Raw genomic sequence first — 17,135 nt, forward strand, 5'->3', positions numbered from 1 at the left:
TGTAGGCAGAAACAGTAGCTCAGTTTTGAGTAGCTGTGTGCTTCACTGCAGCAGAAGAGTGAATGGTGTCTTGAGTGGGATCAGGAGTAAGGGAAGATCAGGTCCATAGCCTGTGGGATGTTGTGCTGTCTGTTGCCAGCAGCTGAGAGATTCATCGCTTGGAGCACTTTGTTGGTGACTAGCCTTCTGGTTGGGTCCCCAAATGGACCCATGAGCTTCACCTGCTCCCTCTGCAGCAGTGGTGGGGATTTTGGTTTGCCCTTTTTTTTTTTCCAGTTTTTCTTTTTTTCTCATTTTAAAGGTGATTCCCCCCACCCCCACCCCCATATGAGTTATTATTTAGAACCAGCAAGTAATTTTCAGCAGTTGCAGTAAAACAAACCACCTTTCTTGGCCCCAAACCAATCCAGGCCCCCTCCCTAGAGGGAACTGCTCTTGGCTTGTGCTCCTTCCCAGAGCCTTTCTTTCCCTCCCTCAGTTCTGTGCCTCTGGGCGGCTGCATGCACAACGCTTGTAGCATTTCTTGTAGGGCTTCTTTTTTCATTCAAATGTGTGTTTACTTTGCATCTTGACTTTCTTCATTAGCAATATATCTTTGAGAACTTTCAATGTCAGTGCCTTTTTGTCAATTTTTTTTCTCCCCTCCATAGGTTATTTTACCAGTTCCCCTCTATACTGTGTATGTCTTTTTTTCCCCCTGGTACCAACAATGGTGGGGCAAATGTACTTGGATATTTGTCCTTGTATTTGCAACACTTGTGACAAAGCCTTAATTTTCTGAATAAAGAGCCTCCTTAAATTATAAAAAAGAACAATTAGAAAAAATAAACGCAGATCCTCACTTCTTATTGGTTATTAGGAAAATTAAAAATGAGAAAAGAAGTTTCCATTCAATGGGTAAAAATAAAGGATCCATAAGCTGATGGGGAATGACGGTGTAGGAGGGTTAGTGTTCTCATGCATTGCTGCCTAGAGTACAAAAGGTGTGGACCCTTTTAGGGCACAGTTGGAACCACGTCTAGGATCTAGGGTCTGTCTCAAAAGCATTCTGTGCTCACATAGGCATGCTCACATATGTTCTCTGTAGCAATGAGTCCTAACCTTTATGGCTTGCAGAGCCCTTGGAGGTTTTGATGAAAGCCACAGACTGCAGCTCAGGGCTGACGGATCTTTTGTGACGAGTCATCAGCATGTGGTAATAGGTGGGACCCTGAGAGCTCATCTGGTGCCAAATGATAGACACTGTCCAGCACACACATGCACGCCCTTGGCGGCATTACAGGGGATGTGCAGCCTTCTAGAAGCCAGATCTGTAGCTCCACGAAGTTTCCCCCCTCTATCTGTGAGCTCCCCAAAGCTCTTGGCTTTAAGGGAGACTTAATAATGAGAGAAGTTCCGAATAGAGGAATCAACACATTTCCTCCCATGGGAGAAGTTACTTCCACGCGTTTATTCCACAGTCATTTAATGAGTGCCTACTATGTGCTTGGTCCTGGGGCCAGCACCACCCAGTGGGAGAGGGCCCTGCAGACTGTACCTGGAAGAGGGCATCCTAAGGGAACCTCCACCAGAATGAAACATCACCTGAGGGGCAGAGAACTGTTTAAAGAACAGATACTCTCTAGTTCGGTCCGCCTGGCTCATCTGAAGCTTGTCCCAAGAACACGACAGGGTGTGGTTTTGATTTACAGAACTCCGAAGCATTTGGCAGTAACTAATACATTCATTTGGAAATGTTTAGGGGAAAAAAGCAGCATCTGGGAAGTGTCCAGGTTGTCTTGCATGTGTGTTCTCAGAAATGTTTTGCATAAAGCCTTTTCTTATGGAGCCTGGTTTGGCAACGTCCAGCTGTGCAGGGAGAATGCAATTTTCTGGATAAAACCGCACATCTTGGTGCACAAACTCTCCTGTGGGCTTCTGGTTGGGAGAAAGGGAGGGATGCAACCGGCTCTCTACCTGTGTTAATTTTATCTAGCTTAATTGCAAATTCTTGGCATCATCATTTCCCCAAAACCGATTATGGGGTAGAAATACAATATCAGAAGTGAGAAAAGAACTCTAATGGGAACTTAGGGTGAGTTAGTAACAAATAAACTACATTTCGGGTTTCTTGTATTTTAAAACGGGCGACATATTGCTGATTCCTAGTTGGTTTTGAATGATTTATAACCTTTTATTTGTGGTTGAGTGTTGCAGTCTATGTTGTCATGGAAATTCTATTGAATTTATAGGTCCATTTATCCAAAATGATTTTCCAGACTTCATTTCATGGTGAATCATGTGGCTGTTACTCCCAAGTACAAAGCAATTTCTAAAAAGTTTCATATTACAAAGAGCACAAACACTGCGGTGGTTATTTTCGTGTGTTTGAAATACAAATGAGTTCCAGATGCACCTAGGGACCCCTCCTTCTCTACTGTGTCCAAGGTGTTGAGCTCCATTGCATTTCAGAACCAACTGTATGTATGAAATGGCTGTGCAACAAGGAAAGCTTGTTTCAATAGAAAATAGGTTATTACAGCAACTGTATGAATAGGCAAAAGTAGTCTTGAAGTTACTGGTTTACAGGTGTGGGCAAGACTGCTCTTCCAGTCTTTGGGCCCCATTACAGCCTAGTACCTGCCCCCTTAAAGTCCAGGAGGGAGAACGGGAAAGAAAGTGAAGCCCTGTACCACGTCCATCGACTAGGCTTCATGTGACCGTGGGCACAGACACGGTTTCTACACCTCAGCACTATGGACAGTTTGGGCAGGATAATTATTTCTTTGTGGGGAAGGGGTCTGCCCTGTGCATTGAAGGGTGTTTAGCTGCCTCCCTGGCCTCCGCCCACTAGATACCAGTGGCATCTCCTGCCCAGTATGATAACCAAAAATGCCTCCAGACATTGACAAATGTCCCCTGGTGTCCAAAATTGCCCCTGGTTGAGAACTGCGGCTCTAAAAGCTTTGTGTTAGGGTCCCAGAGATAATGGATGAGTAGTTCTCATTGCCAGTGGGAATTCTGGTCAGGATGCTGTACGGAGAGGATGTTACATGTGTGGGCTCTGCAATCAGATGCCGGAGTTTGAATCCCAGCTTTATTACTTCTGAGGCAAGACCTAGAAATCTCAGCCTTACTTTCCTTTTGTATAAAATGAGGAAAAGAATAGTAGCTACCCCAAAAAACGAAAGTAAGGATTGAAGGAATTAATTTATGGAAAGGATTGTAGATTGGGATACACTGAAACAGCTCTCCTGGATTGTTTTATGAAGGAGGCTGCCTCTTGGCCTCATTTGCTGTGTTTGCCAGAAGGTACAGGGCAGGGAAGAAGCAGGGTTTGGTCCATAGTTGTTGGGTCCTAGGCCAATGTGATTCTACACACTAGATAGACGCACTGTAATTTGCTCTGTCAAGCAGGTAGGTCTCTCTGGCCCTGCCCGGTGGTTCAGAGTCGCCTCTGTCGAATCAAATGGGTGCAGGACAGAGAAGCACACTCAGCCCTGTTCTGCTTTCAGGTGACACGATACTGTTGTTTATCCAGGTTTTAAAAGTGCAGCTATTTCGCTAATTTTATTTATATATTATTAAAGTTTAGTATGTGGAGAGGAAAATTCATAAATGCTGAGTATCCAAATGAATGAATTTTTATACTCTTGTAACCAGGCCTCAAATCAAAAAAGAGCACTTACTGGCAGCCCCAGAACCCCACTTCCAGTTACTGCACCCCACGGTGACCACTGTGTGGGCTTCTAGCTGCATGAGTTTTCCTGGTTTTGTACGTCATTCCAGGGGACTCATATTGTTCTGGGGTTTTTCTTGTTTGTTTTTTGTATCTGGCTTATTTAGCTCAGTATTGTGAGATCTGTGTATATTGTTACCTATGGTTGTACTGCATCCCAGTAGACATTCCATTGTGTGACTGTCACAGTTTTTTATCCAGCCATTATTAATTAGCATTTGGGTAGGTTCCAATTTGGGGCCACTGCAAATAGCCCTTTCACTGATTTATTTGTATTTTTTCCTTTCCTTTCCCCCTTTAACTAATTTTTAAAGATGTGAATCAAGCTACAGCATGCAGACCTAGGAGGTCTTTGCTTGAGTTATTTTGGTTAATCCTTACTGTGACCAGCGATGCATTCCTTATCCTCAGTTTACTCCTGGACCTACTAAGACTCAGGGTGACCACCTTCAACCGGGTCCCACAGTATTAAGTGGGAGAGCTATAGCTTACTGCCCTCTTTCCTGAGTACGTTATAAGGGTGTCGAGCTAACATACAGCCAGTACCGAACCTCCCTCGTTTGTGTCCAGACTTATGCTGAGCTGTAAGAAATAACTCATGAATCAGACCTAGTAAATCCCTGACAGACTCAAACTATTATAAGCAAAAGCCCAAAGTCTTCCCTACCAAGGGAGAACTCCAGGGATTCAACCTTCATTTGAGTAATCAGGTGGATCACCAAGCCAGAAATTCCAAAAACAACTAATAAACAGACTTATCAGGGCATAAACAAGTTACCCACTAAGACCTTTAAAAGGGATCCCCAAACATCGAGACGCCTGAGTGTGTGCGAGTCACAGCCCTGGTGTGCACTTGGGGTTTTCCCCCAAAGTGTCCGATTCCTGCTGGAAAGTAGTTGAAGACAGTTCCATGTTACAGATGAGGGGAAAAGGGGAAATGAGGACGGATTCGTGCACTATGATTGCTGATGCTGTATAAAGGAACCGTTTCCAAATGTTCATCTCAGTCCCCTTGCCTGCAGAGACGCTCATACCTGCTGGTCTTCGGAGCCCCACTCTCTAAATGCTCTTCCAGCAAAGGCTGGGTGGAGCCCACATGCAGGTTTCTTGGCTACACCTTGTGGCCTGACTCAATGGGATGTTGCCTGGCCCGTGGAACAATTTGTTTTCTCCTTAACTTACTTTCTTCCTGACCAGAAGAGATCTGTAACGAAGATATGTAATAGTAAAAAGTGAGAGCTGTTTCGGTTGTTGTTACTTTTCCATAGCATGTGAGCGGTGAATGTTGATTATAATAACCACGCATGAGGTGAGCATTACCTCCTTTGACAGCAGGGGGGACACTGAGCCTTGGCCATCTGCAATGTCTTCATGGACTCACCAGGTCTCCTGCTGTAGCCTGTGTTGCTTGATGTTCATTTAATATCACCCGGCCGTGTGGGCTGAAAACTTCATGGACATTTTCTGAAAGTCACAAGAGAGTGAAACGGGTTGTGACGGGGGCTGCTTTCTCTAGGGGGAAGCCTGTTAGAGGAGGCGAATGAGAGGGACAGAGCTCAGGAGCTCAGAGAAGCTCAGAAAGTAAGTGGGTTGAAGAATGGCTTTATAATACGATGCACAGACGCATGTACATATGTCAGGGTGTGTTTGCTGAAACTCAGGGCTGACCTTGGGAGTGTACTGTAAGTCAGGGTTCTCCAGAGGTAGCTGTAGATGTAGCTGTAGTTATATAGATCTGTAGGAGGGAGGGGCCGAGAGATGTCTGTTGTGTGTGGGTGTGTGTATGTGGAGAGGGGGAAGGAGAGAGAGGGGGGGACGGAGGGAGGAAGAGAGATTGGGATTGTGAGGGATTGGCCAACTCATTTGTGGCTGTGGGCAAGCCTGAAATTTGCAGGAGAGACGGAGAATTCTAGGAAGGGCTTATATGGCAGTCTTAAGGCCGAAGGCTGGAAGCGCAGGGGGAATTTCTGTGTAGCGATCTCAAGGCAGAATTTCTTCCTCTTAGGGGGGACCACAGGCTTTCACCTGGTTGGATGAAGCCACCACATATTAGAGGCGACCTGCTTTACTCAGTGTCCGCTGTTTACTAATCACATCTAACATACCTTTGCAGCCTTTACGGCGTCTACTTAAACGTCTAGGACGATGTTTGGTTAAACAGCGGGGCACCATAGCCTAGCCAGTGGACACATGAAATTAACCATCAAGTTAACCATCATGGGGGTAAAAATATAATCATGATCTTATAAAAACTGGTCACTGATAAAAAATACTGAGGTTATAGTTCTGAATTCAGAGGGTTTGGTTATATACGTATTTTTGTATAATATAGAGAGTGTGTTTTTTCCTCCATAATATGCATCAATAGGTTTCCTTTTGTTGGAGCATAAAAATATCAGGCTAGAGTTGCTTGGGTAGGAAATTGTTTGAATTGCCTGTAGGTTACAGAGAACGTATAATCTGAGTTTCGCATAACCACACCTGGGGCCACTCAGCCATTTCCCAGTGACTTTGGCACATATTTGCACTTCCTTGAGCATTTTCTCTTGCGTTTAAATCCACTTCTTCTCTTAGTATTCTGATCTCTCCTTGCGGCTCACTTTTGTGACGTATTCCTAGAGATAGCAAGCACCTCATTATAGCGGTTGGGCTTTATCACTTGCCAGTCCTTGCTTCCAGTCACTCCAGAGCCCCCGCTCATTTTATTGACTCCAGAAATAAATGACTAGTGTTTACTATGAAGAGCACTGTTCAAGACCAGCCTTGGACTAGACAGATAGATATCCCGCCTGCATTGATCTTCCTTTCTGATGGCAATGGCAGAATTAAATATCTAGGACGGGCTGTGTCAAGTGTGTGATCTGGCCAATAGTAGTAAAGGCACCATGTAATCCAAAAGTCAAGTAGTCTTAACCCACTGTACAAAAACCTTAATTCTGGCTTTATCCTGTGCAAGTCATCCAACAAAGTGGGACCAGCAGGTCGTTCACTGTGGGTTTCCACTGTGCCTTCAGGACACATTTCTCAGGCAACTATTTCTCACCCACTGCCATGTCCTCAACTGGCCTGCTGCAGGCGAGTGCCAGGTGTGATTGGGAAAAAGTCTCGCCTCTTCCTCTCTAACCTGCTGCCTCCTGTGTGATTGCAGTTCTTGCTGTTGCCTTTTTAGTTACTATCTTCATTGTGTTCGCATCTCATCTGTTATTTCCCTGCAGCTTTTCCTGTGGGTCCTTCCACTCTGTTAAAGATGCCCAAGAGCGTCCTGGCACTGTCTCGTGAATTGCCAGTAGACTGTCTGTCTTCTGAACTAGCTGCATGCTGTTCCCTCTCTTACTTTGTCATGATTTTTTTCCTTGGGCCATGGATGTGTGGGGGTGCATGTTGAAGAAGTACAAGGTTTTTTGAGAGGAAATGAAAATGTAGCATCTTCTAAATCACAGAAGAAGATCCCGTTGGATTTTCCACCCTCATGTAGGGATGTTTCCTCTCGCCAGCATTCTCCCAGAGATGTGAGAGCTGACTAATGCGTGCAGATACAACATTAGAGGACGGGAAGTCCACCTTCGATGAAATGGGTCCTGTCGCCCTTTGCCATTAGGATTTTAGTATTCATTTAACAAATGCATTGCCTGACCATGAGCCATTTCTGCCATATGCTTTTTTCTGATGCATTTACCTGACTCAGCTTTGCCATTCAAGGGGGAAAAAACTTAACCTAGTCTCATTGTTGATATTTTGGTCTTCCCATGCATAGACCATGTCCTTAACTGTCATAGCGCCTGATACTCAATACATAAAGTAAACATTTTTGCCTTTTGGGAGGAAGCACAGTGATGACGGTCTTGATCAACCAGGATTGGAGAGATTGGGTTTCTGTCACAACCCACCCTCCTTGCGTTCGAGCCTGTACGTTTAGAAATCCCTGGCTCCTTTGGCTGACAGTGGGGATCGTGGTGGTGCCAACCTCAGCAAGTGTTAAAGAAAATAGTACAGTGCCTGGCATACAGTAGGAACTCACTAACTGTCTGAAAAGTAATGTTAATAAAAATATAGATGACTTTAATATTCAGATTTGCCCTTTTTTATTCATTCAGCTCAATATAGAGAGTGATACAAATTGGAAACCAGGCATATACATGTTTTTTAAATCAAATTACAACTAGAGTCATTTTAAGTGTAAGGGGAAGCTAAGTAGACATTTTGTCAGGACTCTGTTACATCATATTAGTACCCAAACAATAGAGCGTGGACGGCTGGCAGCCCTGTGCTCACAGTACCCATTTCATCTTCTTCAACAAGTGTTGCCATTTGTTCAGGCATTTTCCATATTTATATTTTAGCACATGTGTCCTGCCCAGTCATGGGGCCTTTTCCCCCTGTAAAATTCTATTTTCCAACTCTCGGATTAGGCCATGTTATACTCTACGTCGTCTGTCACTTTGATCTGGCTGGAGAAATGCCTGAAGTTTTTCCCACTGCAGCCATTTCACAAGGTTGAAATGAACGATGCGTCCAGGCCTGTGGTTCTTGCTCATGCGTTTGAAAGGTTGTTTAGAACTGGTCCCTAGATCGTGGCCTGGTACACAGCCGTCTACCAGGGCCGTTGTAATTGAGCTTCATGCAGCTAGTTTGTGTTGGTAGGAGGGAGACTTCCAAATCTCACGGCACGCTGCCTGGTGGAGGGACACCCACTTACAAAGTTGACCCAGCTTCCTTCCCGAGCAAAGAGAGTCCTGTTTGGAATAGACTCACACAGCCTTAAGCTATATAGTTTTCTTGAAGATCCAAAGCGTTCTAATCTCAGACATATTTGGAAAACACTGAGTTAATGATATTTGGGCTGTAAATACCATTCCTCACTTAAAGAGACCAGGGTGCACTCAATAAATGACCAGTTTTAGGACTAGAGCAGGGAAAATACGAGATGAGCACAGAACCCTGCCAGCTAATGAGAAGGCCTTAAAACTGGACAAGGTAGGAATGGGGCACGTGATCAAGGAATCTATTTGAAGAGTCTCCTGTTGGGCAAATCTGAGACAGTTTGGGCATCAACAGTACTGGTAGTGATGGATTACAAGCCACTGAGTAAAATCAAAACAAAAAATAAGGGATTCCTTATTGATACCAATGAATGAGTGAGTGAATAAACTGTGGAGAAGGGAAGGCTACTTCTTACACTAGACCATTAATGACTATAGTCGTATGGCAGCTAGAAAATCATCAACGGATACTAAAACTAATGGATGAGGGTGAGATGAGGCAAAGGATATTTATGTAATCTCAAAATATCTCCCTACAAAGTACTTTTTAATTACAAAAGGAAAATTAATAGCTTTATAGTAGAGAAGCCTAGCAGACATCACCCTTAAGCATGTGATCAAGTTAAATACCCATTTTCTGTGCTTCCTGATATGTTGCACTGTGAAGATACAATATTACCACCGTGGTAACCTGCCTAAAATCCACCCCGTAATCTAGTCATAAAAAACCACGAGGCAGGCCCCAATTCTGCATAATAACTGGCCTGCACACCTCATACTACCAAAGTGAGGAGAGGCTCAGGGACTGCTCCAGATGAAAGCTGGGGGTGAGAAGGGTCAGTATAGAGACATGACCACTAAATGCAAAATTTGATCATAGATTGGATTCCTGGACTGAGAACCAAAATAGTGAACTACCGTGGGCTTGCTTGGGCACCTGCCGGAATTTGCAGAGGCATGTAAATGAGAGAGTAGTGTTGTATCAGAAGTGAAATTTGCTAATTTCAATAATTATAGTGTAGTTATGTTTAAGAGAACATCCTTATTCTTCAACATTATACACTTAAGTATTTATAGGTAGAGGGGTATATTTTCTCCCACTTACTGTGAAATTACTCAGAAAAAACTCTTGCATGGAGGGAGATAGAGGGGACGCAGGGGGGTAAAATGTCACCGGCTGGTAGTAGTGGGTGAAAGATGTATGTGCAGCAGTTAGTCGACCTCTTGGTTGCTGAGTTTTCCACATCCTCCTGGCTTATGTGCGCCGCGTTTCTTTAGGAGGGTGATGGGTATACAGTAGGCGTCACTTACATTCACACTGTTAGGAAGAACTCACTGGGGGGTGCCCCGAGTGTGGCTGTTGAGAACAGGTGCAGAACGTTGATGGGCTACTCAAGGTGTTCAGTAGCCACCCCAACACCTGCCACCGGTGGTTTTGGAAAATAGCTTTCTAGCCTCTGCTGAAATATCGCTCATCAAGAATAACACTAAAATAACTTGAAGTCCATTTCTCTCAGCAAAACCCCATCTACTTATTTCCTCTCATATTTAAGGTAGCTTCAAATGTTAACCTAATTCAGGAGACTACAGCTTGAGAGAAATAGCCAGGAAGATTGGTATTTCAGACTGTGCTGCACTTCTTTTTATGAGAGATTGTATTATCCTGATGGGCGGAGCCATGACTCAGACATTTTCTGAAAGTGAATTTCTCACCCAATTGTAAATGAAACGCCCTTGAAGAAGACTTAAAGTATTTTGTATCACACGCTATTCGGGCAATGCATTAAACAACGCCCCTCTTGCTCATGCGCTGAAGAGTAGGAAAACCTTCTGTGAACTTAATTTGAGGGCCTGAGTTTTAAAAGGAAAGTGCAGTGTAATTTTCTGAATATACTTGTGTGGAGTAGCTTCCTTGGGATAGTAGCAATGTACGCAAAGCAGTTTACCCCCCATTAAACTGTTTTAATCTGCACGTCATTGAAAGGATTTTTCTCTGTGTAAATTCATGATGTCTGACGCTGTCCAAATGTAAAGGCAACACATTTGTGAGAAGCTGCCGGATCAGTGGGAGTTCACACTCTGAGAAAAATAATTCACCTTAAGAAAGAAAATCCGCGAAAAGAACCTGCCCATCCTTCTCGCATCCCCTTGGGCACCTGAGTTGCCCTAGACAGTGTTCTGATTTGGGTTACCAGATTTCACCCCTCAGAGAAGAAATGTCACCTTGTTCTCAACATCTTGGTTAATTCAGTCGACAGGACTGTTTACCTTTGACCTGTACTTCTGCTAGTCTCTGTTCCTTCGCTTTTCCTGCTGCGAATTTGTCATTCGGCCTCGAATCTCCAGGCTCCATCTGGGGTATGGTTGTTCAGTCTGTTACATAAAATAGTATCATGGCATTTGGAAAAGTGGGGGAAAAGAGGTCATAGAAGAGATCTAATGATACAGGAGATTTGATTTATTGTAAGGAGCAGGGTTATTCTAGATTAAGTGAAATCACATTAGTGTTAGAAATTTTAAGATGTCTACCAAATATTACCTTTATAATATGATGATGGTGGTGATGTGGTGGTGGTGGTGATGGTGATGGTGATGGTGGTGGTGGTGGTGACAGAGGTGACGGTGTGGTGTTAGTAATTTGTTGAGCACTGATGAAGTCTATGCATGGTGCTACATACGCTGACTTGTTTGGTCTCCATACCTCTCCTACCAAGGGTAAATACTTGATTCTGTACATGAGGAAGCTGATGCTCAGAAATTAGTTTGCTGCCCTGCTGGGTGTGGCTCAGCGGTTGAGCGTTGACCTAGGATCCAGGAGATCGAGGTTCGATTCCCGGTCAATTCCCAGTTGGTGCAGGAGGCAGCCAATCAATGATTCATCATTGATGTTTCTATTTCTCTCTCTCTCCCTCTCCCTTCCTCTCTCTGAAATCAGTAAAGATATATATATATATATGAAACTTAAAAAAGAAAAAGAAATTAGCTTGCTTACCTGAGGTCTCATAGGCAAGTAAATGAAGAAACTGGAATGGGAACCCAGATCTATTTTTATCATAAATGTGGTCTCAGGAGAATACTCTGTGGCCTCTTTTTGTTATCTGAATTGCGTGGATTATCAGTGTTCAGGCATTAAAATTGTATAATGATTTTAAGTTGATTTACCTATATTCTTTTTGAGTAAGAAATCCTAGCCAAATATAGGAGAAGTTATCTAAGATTGGGATGAGAGCACCTGGATTTTACATTCTTCTTCTTCTGTTTAATCTTAGCCAAGATAACATCAACTTTCTGAAGCACTAGTTCCTCATTTCTGAGTGTGTAATGTTTGCCCTCCCTTCACAGGTTTTGTTAGATGGATTGAGTGAAATAACTCACGTGATGGCTTTTCCCACACTGAAGTGTAAGGCGTCGTTATCATCTCCATTATAGTCCTTTGTGGAGTCCCTGATATTCCATTTAGGCTATTTCCCAAGGCTACGGAGAAACCCCTTCAGATTCTCATCATTAGAATGGGTGGTGTTTAGAAAGATGTGCCCATGTGAACAGAACATTTACAATTTTAACATGTGGACTGAACCTCGCAGCTCAATGTTCTATTTCAGGGCGTATAACTCCATAAAACAATGTGCTTCCTAATGGGGAGCTCCCACCACACCATGAGCACTGGAGCGCAGGAAGTGCTGGTGGGTTTCTGTTGGTGCCATGAGGCGCTGTGATGTGAGGAGACGTGAGTTTTAATGGTACCCGCTGAAGTACGTGGACGTAGAATGATGTGATGTCTGGGCTTTGCTCTCAACTAATTTAGCAAAGAAAAATATGGGTAGATGGTTAATCTTAGTAAGTGGTTCATTGTACTGTTCTCTCTCCTTTTGTGTAGGTGTGAAAATGTTGCCAATACATTTTTAATTGTTCTGTTACAGATGCAGATTTTCTTTTACAATCCGGATGACTTTGACAGCTTCCAAACTGCAATATCTGAGAACAGAATCATCGGAGCCATGGCCATATTTTTCCAAGTAAGTTAACAGTGGCCCAAGTACTTCAACCAGAGTGTTCTTTGGGTATATTTTTTTAATTCACTGAATTGTTCTATGTATAATGAACGCATCTGTTTTCTAGTTCACACCTGTCTAAATGAAAGATATTTCATATTGTCTAATGTGTGATTTAAAATGTAAATAAGTATGTTTAGAAACATAATGAAAATTTTTGCATGAATTATTCTGATTTTATTGCTACTTGACTGGTACACAGATTGAAGAACACATTTATCATCTAAGTTACTTCACCGCTGAAGCATTTTGAACAGGTTCCTTCAGCATATTAAGAGGCTGGTGTAAAAAAAAGGTGGTGTGTTTTTTTTTGGAACAACTTTAAAATTTGACATTACTTGCAAGTAGATTAATGAATAGCATCAGTCACTTCTCTAAAGAGACCCCTTTTTATTCCCTTCCAGAAATTCCCAATTAAACTATTTATTGAGACCATTTCTAAGTTAGTCTGTTTATGATTTGCCATCCTTTCTCTTTTAATGTGGGCTATGTCTGCATTAATGGCTCGTGTATTGATTCTGTACCTAGAATTCAAACTTTTCATCCTTCCATAGATAATGCTGTCCAAACTTTTTAATAAGTCAAATCAAATTAAAGTAATATTGATCATCTAGTGCCTTGACCAAGTAGCCTAGAGAGACCTGGTGCTTTTTTGTGGGGAAGGTAACCTGAGTGGTAGGTATGTGACTGGTCTTTCAGTCTTAAAATTTACCCAAAGACTATATAAAGGTGTTCCTTTTACCAGTGACTGTTAGAAAAAGCTACGTTTCTGATAACTCAAAGGAATATTAAAGACATCAGAACCTTTCCAACATGGTTCTTAAACCTCTGCCCTTTGGGGCAGACTCCTTTGTCATTGAGAGGAGCTATTCTTTTTATTATTATTATGTCTTTATTGATTTCAGAGAGTGGAAGGGAGAGGGAGATAGAAACATCAGTGATGAGAGAGTCATTGATCGGCTGCCTCCTGCACGCCCCCCACCGGGGATCGAGCCCCCAACCCAGGCATGTGCCCTGATGGGGAATCGAACGGCCATCTCCTGGATCATAGGTCGATGCTCAGCCTCTGAGCCATGCTGGCCGGGCTTGAGATGGAGCTACAGTATTCTTGTTTGTAGTATGTTGATTTCATTACTCTTTTTAGTGATAAAAATAATATGGTGGACGATTTTCTCCACTGTTTATCACTCCCTCTTAACTACCCTCTCTCCCTTGCCTTTTCTTGGACAAAGGCACATAAATGGGAGATTATATCTGAAAAATTGAAAAGCTGAACAAAGCCCGGCCGGGCGTTGCTCAGCAGTTGAGCGTCGACCTAGGATCCAGGCATTCGGGGTTCGATTCCTGGTCAGGGCACATGCTCGGGTTGCGGGCTAGGCAACCGATCAATGACTCCCTCATCATTGATGTTTCTATCTCTCTCTCTCTCTCCCCCCATCCCTTCCTCTCTCTGAAATCAATAGATATATTTTTTTTAAAAAAGAAAGACAGAAAAACTGAATAAATATTCTACTCAGACATCAAAAACAAAGAGTGGTGGTCATCAGCATTGGTTATGGTACTTGTTTTCTAACTATGGGTACTGGCCTACTGGTGGGCTGTGGTGTAATTTACAGGAGTCCTGACCAGCATTTTAAAAATAATGAAATAGAATAGAAAAAAATCAGAAAATATTAGTATATCACACATAGTAAGGTTAAATATGTTTGTAGAACTTTTCTTCAATTATTTATATACAGAGACGTAGTGACTATGTACTGGGCCATGTTATAAAATGTATTTGTTATTGTGAGGTACAGACAAATATTTTCAAATTCATCTGTTTGTGTTACATAGCGGGCTGGTCTCTCCACTGTGCCCATAGTCCTCCCACACGTGTTTATTTCCTAATGACTTTCATGAACCGTAGTAGAGTGTTTTAAGAGTTAATTCACTGGAGGAAAAACCCTTTGCTCTGAACCCCGCCTCTTCTACTTAACGTCTGCATAATGGTGATGTAATCATTTAAACTTTCCAGCCTCAGTATCCTTATCTGAGAAGTGGGGATAGCAACTTCTGGGCTATCAAGATTGCAGAAGTCATTACATGAAGTGGCTAGTATCGATCCTGGCACATAGTTGACACTGGGAAATGACAGATAGTATGTAAGCACGTCGTTCCGCCTCTCACTGGGATAGAGACCCCGGTGTGGGTGTCTTCTTTGCATGAACAGAAGACTGTTCTGGACACTGTCCTGTTGGCAGCTCACTTGGGTTCTGTCTGGACCCTTTCTGCTTCTAAACCATGATTGATTTGCCTTTGACAATACTGGGGTCACTTGAAACATTCTTAAACAGGTCCCACTTACGTGGTTAATTCCTTGTTTTCTGCTGCTGTCCTCTTGGCATGCTGCTTTTCAGGTAGCTGGACCTCTACTCCCGTAACCCTGCCGTCAAAGCTAATCCCCCCCCTCTGTCGTACCCACCATGAACTGCTTGGCCAGGCCCAACTTTATGGGTCACCTCTCTTATGGGAAGATCCATTTGAAAAATGTTTTTAGGAGTACTGAAAGGGCTGGTTCACAGCATGCTCTACCCAAAAGCTTTTTCTTTTTCTAGCCCTGTTAACTCTTGTTAAATATAAGACCAGTTAGTCTTAGGCAGGGAACGTTGGTGTACAAACTGCAAAACACCTCAGTGTGAAATCTAGATTTTGAAATTTAAAGGTTTTCTAGGGCTGGACTAGTAGCTCACACACAAAGAAACTGAAGGTGCATTTTATCTAGTAAGTTAGTCTCTAAATTTTGGGTTGCTGTCTTCCAGACACAAAGTAGAGGGCAGATACTATGAAATGGGACAGAATTCTTTTTAGATAGTAGATAGGGCTGCTTCTTTGTTTTCCTTATAAGTGCACACATGCATTAATGCATCTCAGTTCATACTGTGACATGCAATGGAAAGGAAAACTTTATTTTTGTTATTTTAATTCCGCAGTCTAGTTAGATTCCATATTGTGAGATCTTTGTGTTTTGAGTCTTCCTGTAAGAATGTTAAATTTGGGAGTTCGGTATTTCTCCCCCAAGTAGTCAGGTAAATCTTGGTATATATTTCCCAGCTCAAACCTGGCATCCTACATGTTGGTATTGAAGAAGCATTTACCATCCCTTCAGCACTGATTCAGAGCCAAGAATAGTACCGGTTACTCCATTAGATACAATAAATGTCATAGCTCTGCCCACTAGGACCCCACAGCCCACGTGATCATGGCTAGACAGAGGGGCGTGGAGAAACGCCCCCACTGGTGAAGAGGCTGTGCTCCAACTTGGTGCCCACAAGCCCACATGTTCATTATCCAGAGGGGCGTGATGCAAGTGACCCCGAGCCCACGTCTAGATGAGGCCAAGGCCGGCGTAGGTGTTGCCGCCTTGATGCCTGACTGACAGTTGAATAATTTTTTACATTCAGTTTTTCATCATCTTTGTTTCTTTTTTCTTCCTCTTCATGTGCCTATTATTCCCAGGTAATTTTAGCTCTCTCATTGCCTTTGCTGTGACTTAGATATGAGGATGTTCATGTTGCCAGAACACAGAAACACAGACCTAAGAGGCACAGCATGGTTGACCAAAGAACCATATTTTGACCTTGACTAGAGGTTGCTTGTAAGTGATCCTATTGTGTGGCTCACAGGACTAATTGTTGAATGTACATAGTGTTTACAATTCTTCTCTTCAGTTAAATATGGCAGATTTTCTGTAAACTGTCCAGATGATGTAGCAGCAGTCAAAACCTGAGTAGTGGCTATAGTCCACTTTGAAGGGGGGTTGCTTTCCCATTGCAGCACAGTCTTCATGCCTTCATGTGAACATGATCTGAAGATCAGGATCCTGACCTGGACCCCAGTAACTTTGAGTGGTAACTGATATCTTTCAGTTCCAGGCAGAGTTGAAGGTCAGTGTCAGTGCGGGAAGAAGGTGAGCCAGGTCTCCCCTGAGTGCTTAGTGTGAACTCCAGGGAGGGAGGGAGGGAGGGAGGGACGGAGGGAGGGAAGGACCACCTCCACATGTGGAAGAGTGATCCGTGGCAGCCACATATGGTTGCGCATTTGGGCCCACACAGCTCTACAAGGTGCCTTGACTTCATGGCCACTGCCGACTGGAATATTTATTACAACCTTCCAACACGTGTCAGTAGTGTGTCTGGAGGAAGGAACACCTGTTTCATACACACCTTTGGGCCAGCAGCCCTCTGGAAAATTTGGGGGGAAAGGAAGGGTAATGTTTGATTTTTAAAGGATTTTTTAATTAATTAAGTATGCTAAGAAATTGGCAAGGGATGAAGGTATTTGTTGTTAATCCACTGAAAAGATGATTAAATGCTTGTTTAACTAATTTATGTCAGTGCAAAAATTAAAATGATTATTTTCTGTTTATTAAGGTAGAATCTCCAATGTTCTTCATCATTAGTCTGATTTGAATTCCTGTAAAAATGTCAAATACCAGAAGTCATTAAAATGCTCTTTATTTTACTATTCTGATAACACTCTATGTGGGTTTAAAGAAGTAATAAATAAGAAAACATGTTTACAGGAAAGTTGAAATAGCAGTGGAATGATTGGCAGTTTGTAGAA

General features: G+C 42.9%; 1 protein-coding gene across 2 annotated transcripts in view; it reads left to right on the forward strand.

Annotated features, from left to right (window-relative positions):
- The window catches only part of PTPRG (protein tyrosine phosphatase receptor type G), a 637,170-nt gene that overhangs the window by 436,612 nt on the left and 183,423 nt on the right, over nucleotides 1–17,135 (forward strand). For both annotated transcript variants that reach the window (XM_016223094.2, XM_087825063.1), the window contains exon 5: nucleotides 12,399–12,494. In XM_016223094.2, coding sequence (XP_016078580.2) covers nucleotides 12,399–12,494 — 96 coding nt within the window. The remainder of the gene's footprint in view (nucleotides 1–12,398; nucleotides 12,495–17,135) is intronic.

This window comes from Miniopterus natalensis, chromosome 15, assembly GCF_054644295.1.
Source record: "Miniopterus natalensis isolate mMinNat1 chromosome 15, mMinNat1.hap1, whole genome shotgun sequence".
NCBI lineage: Eukaryota > Metazoa > Chordata > Mammalia > Chiroptera > Miniopteridae > Miniopterus > Miniopterus natalensis.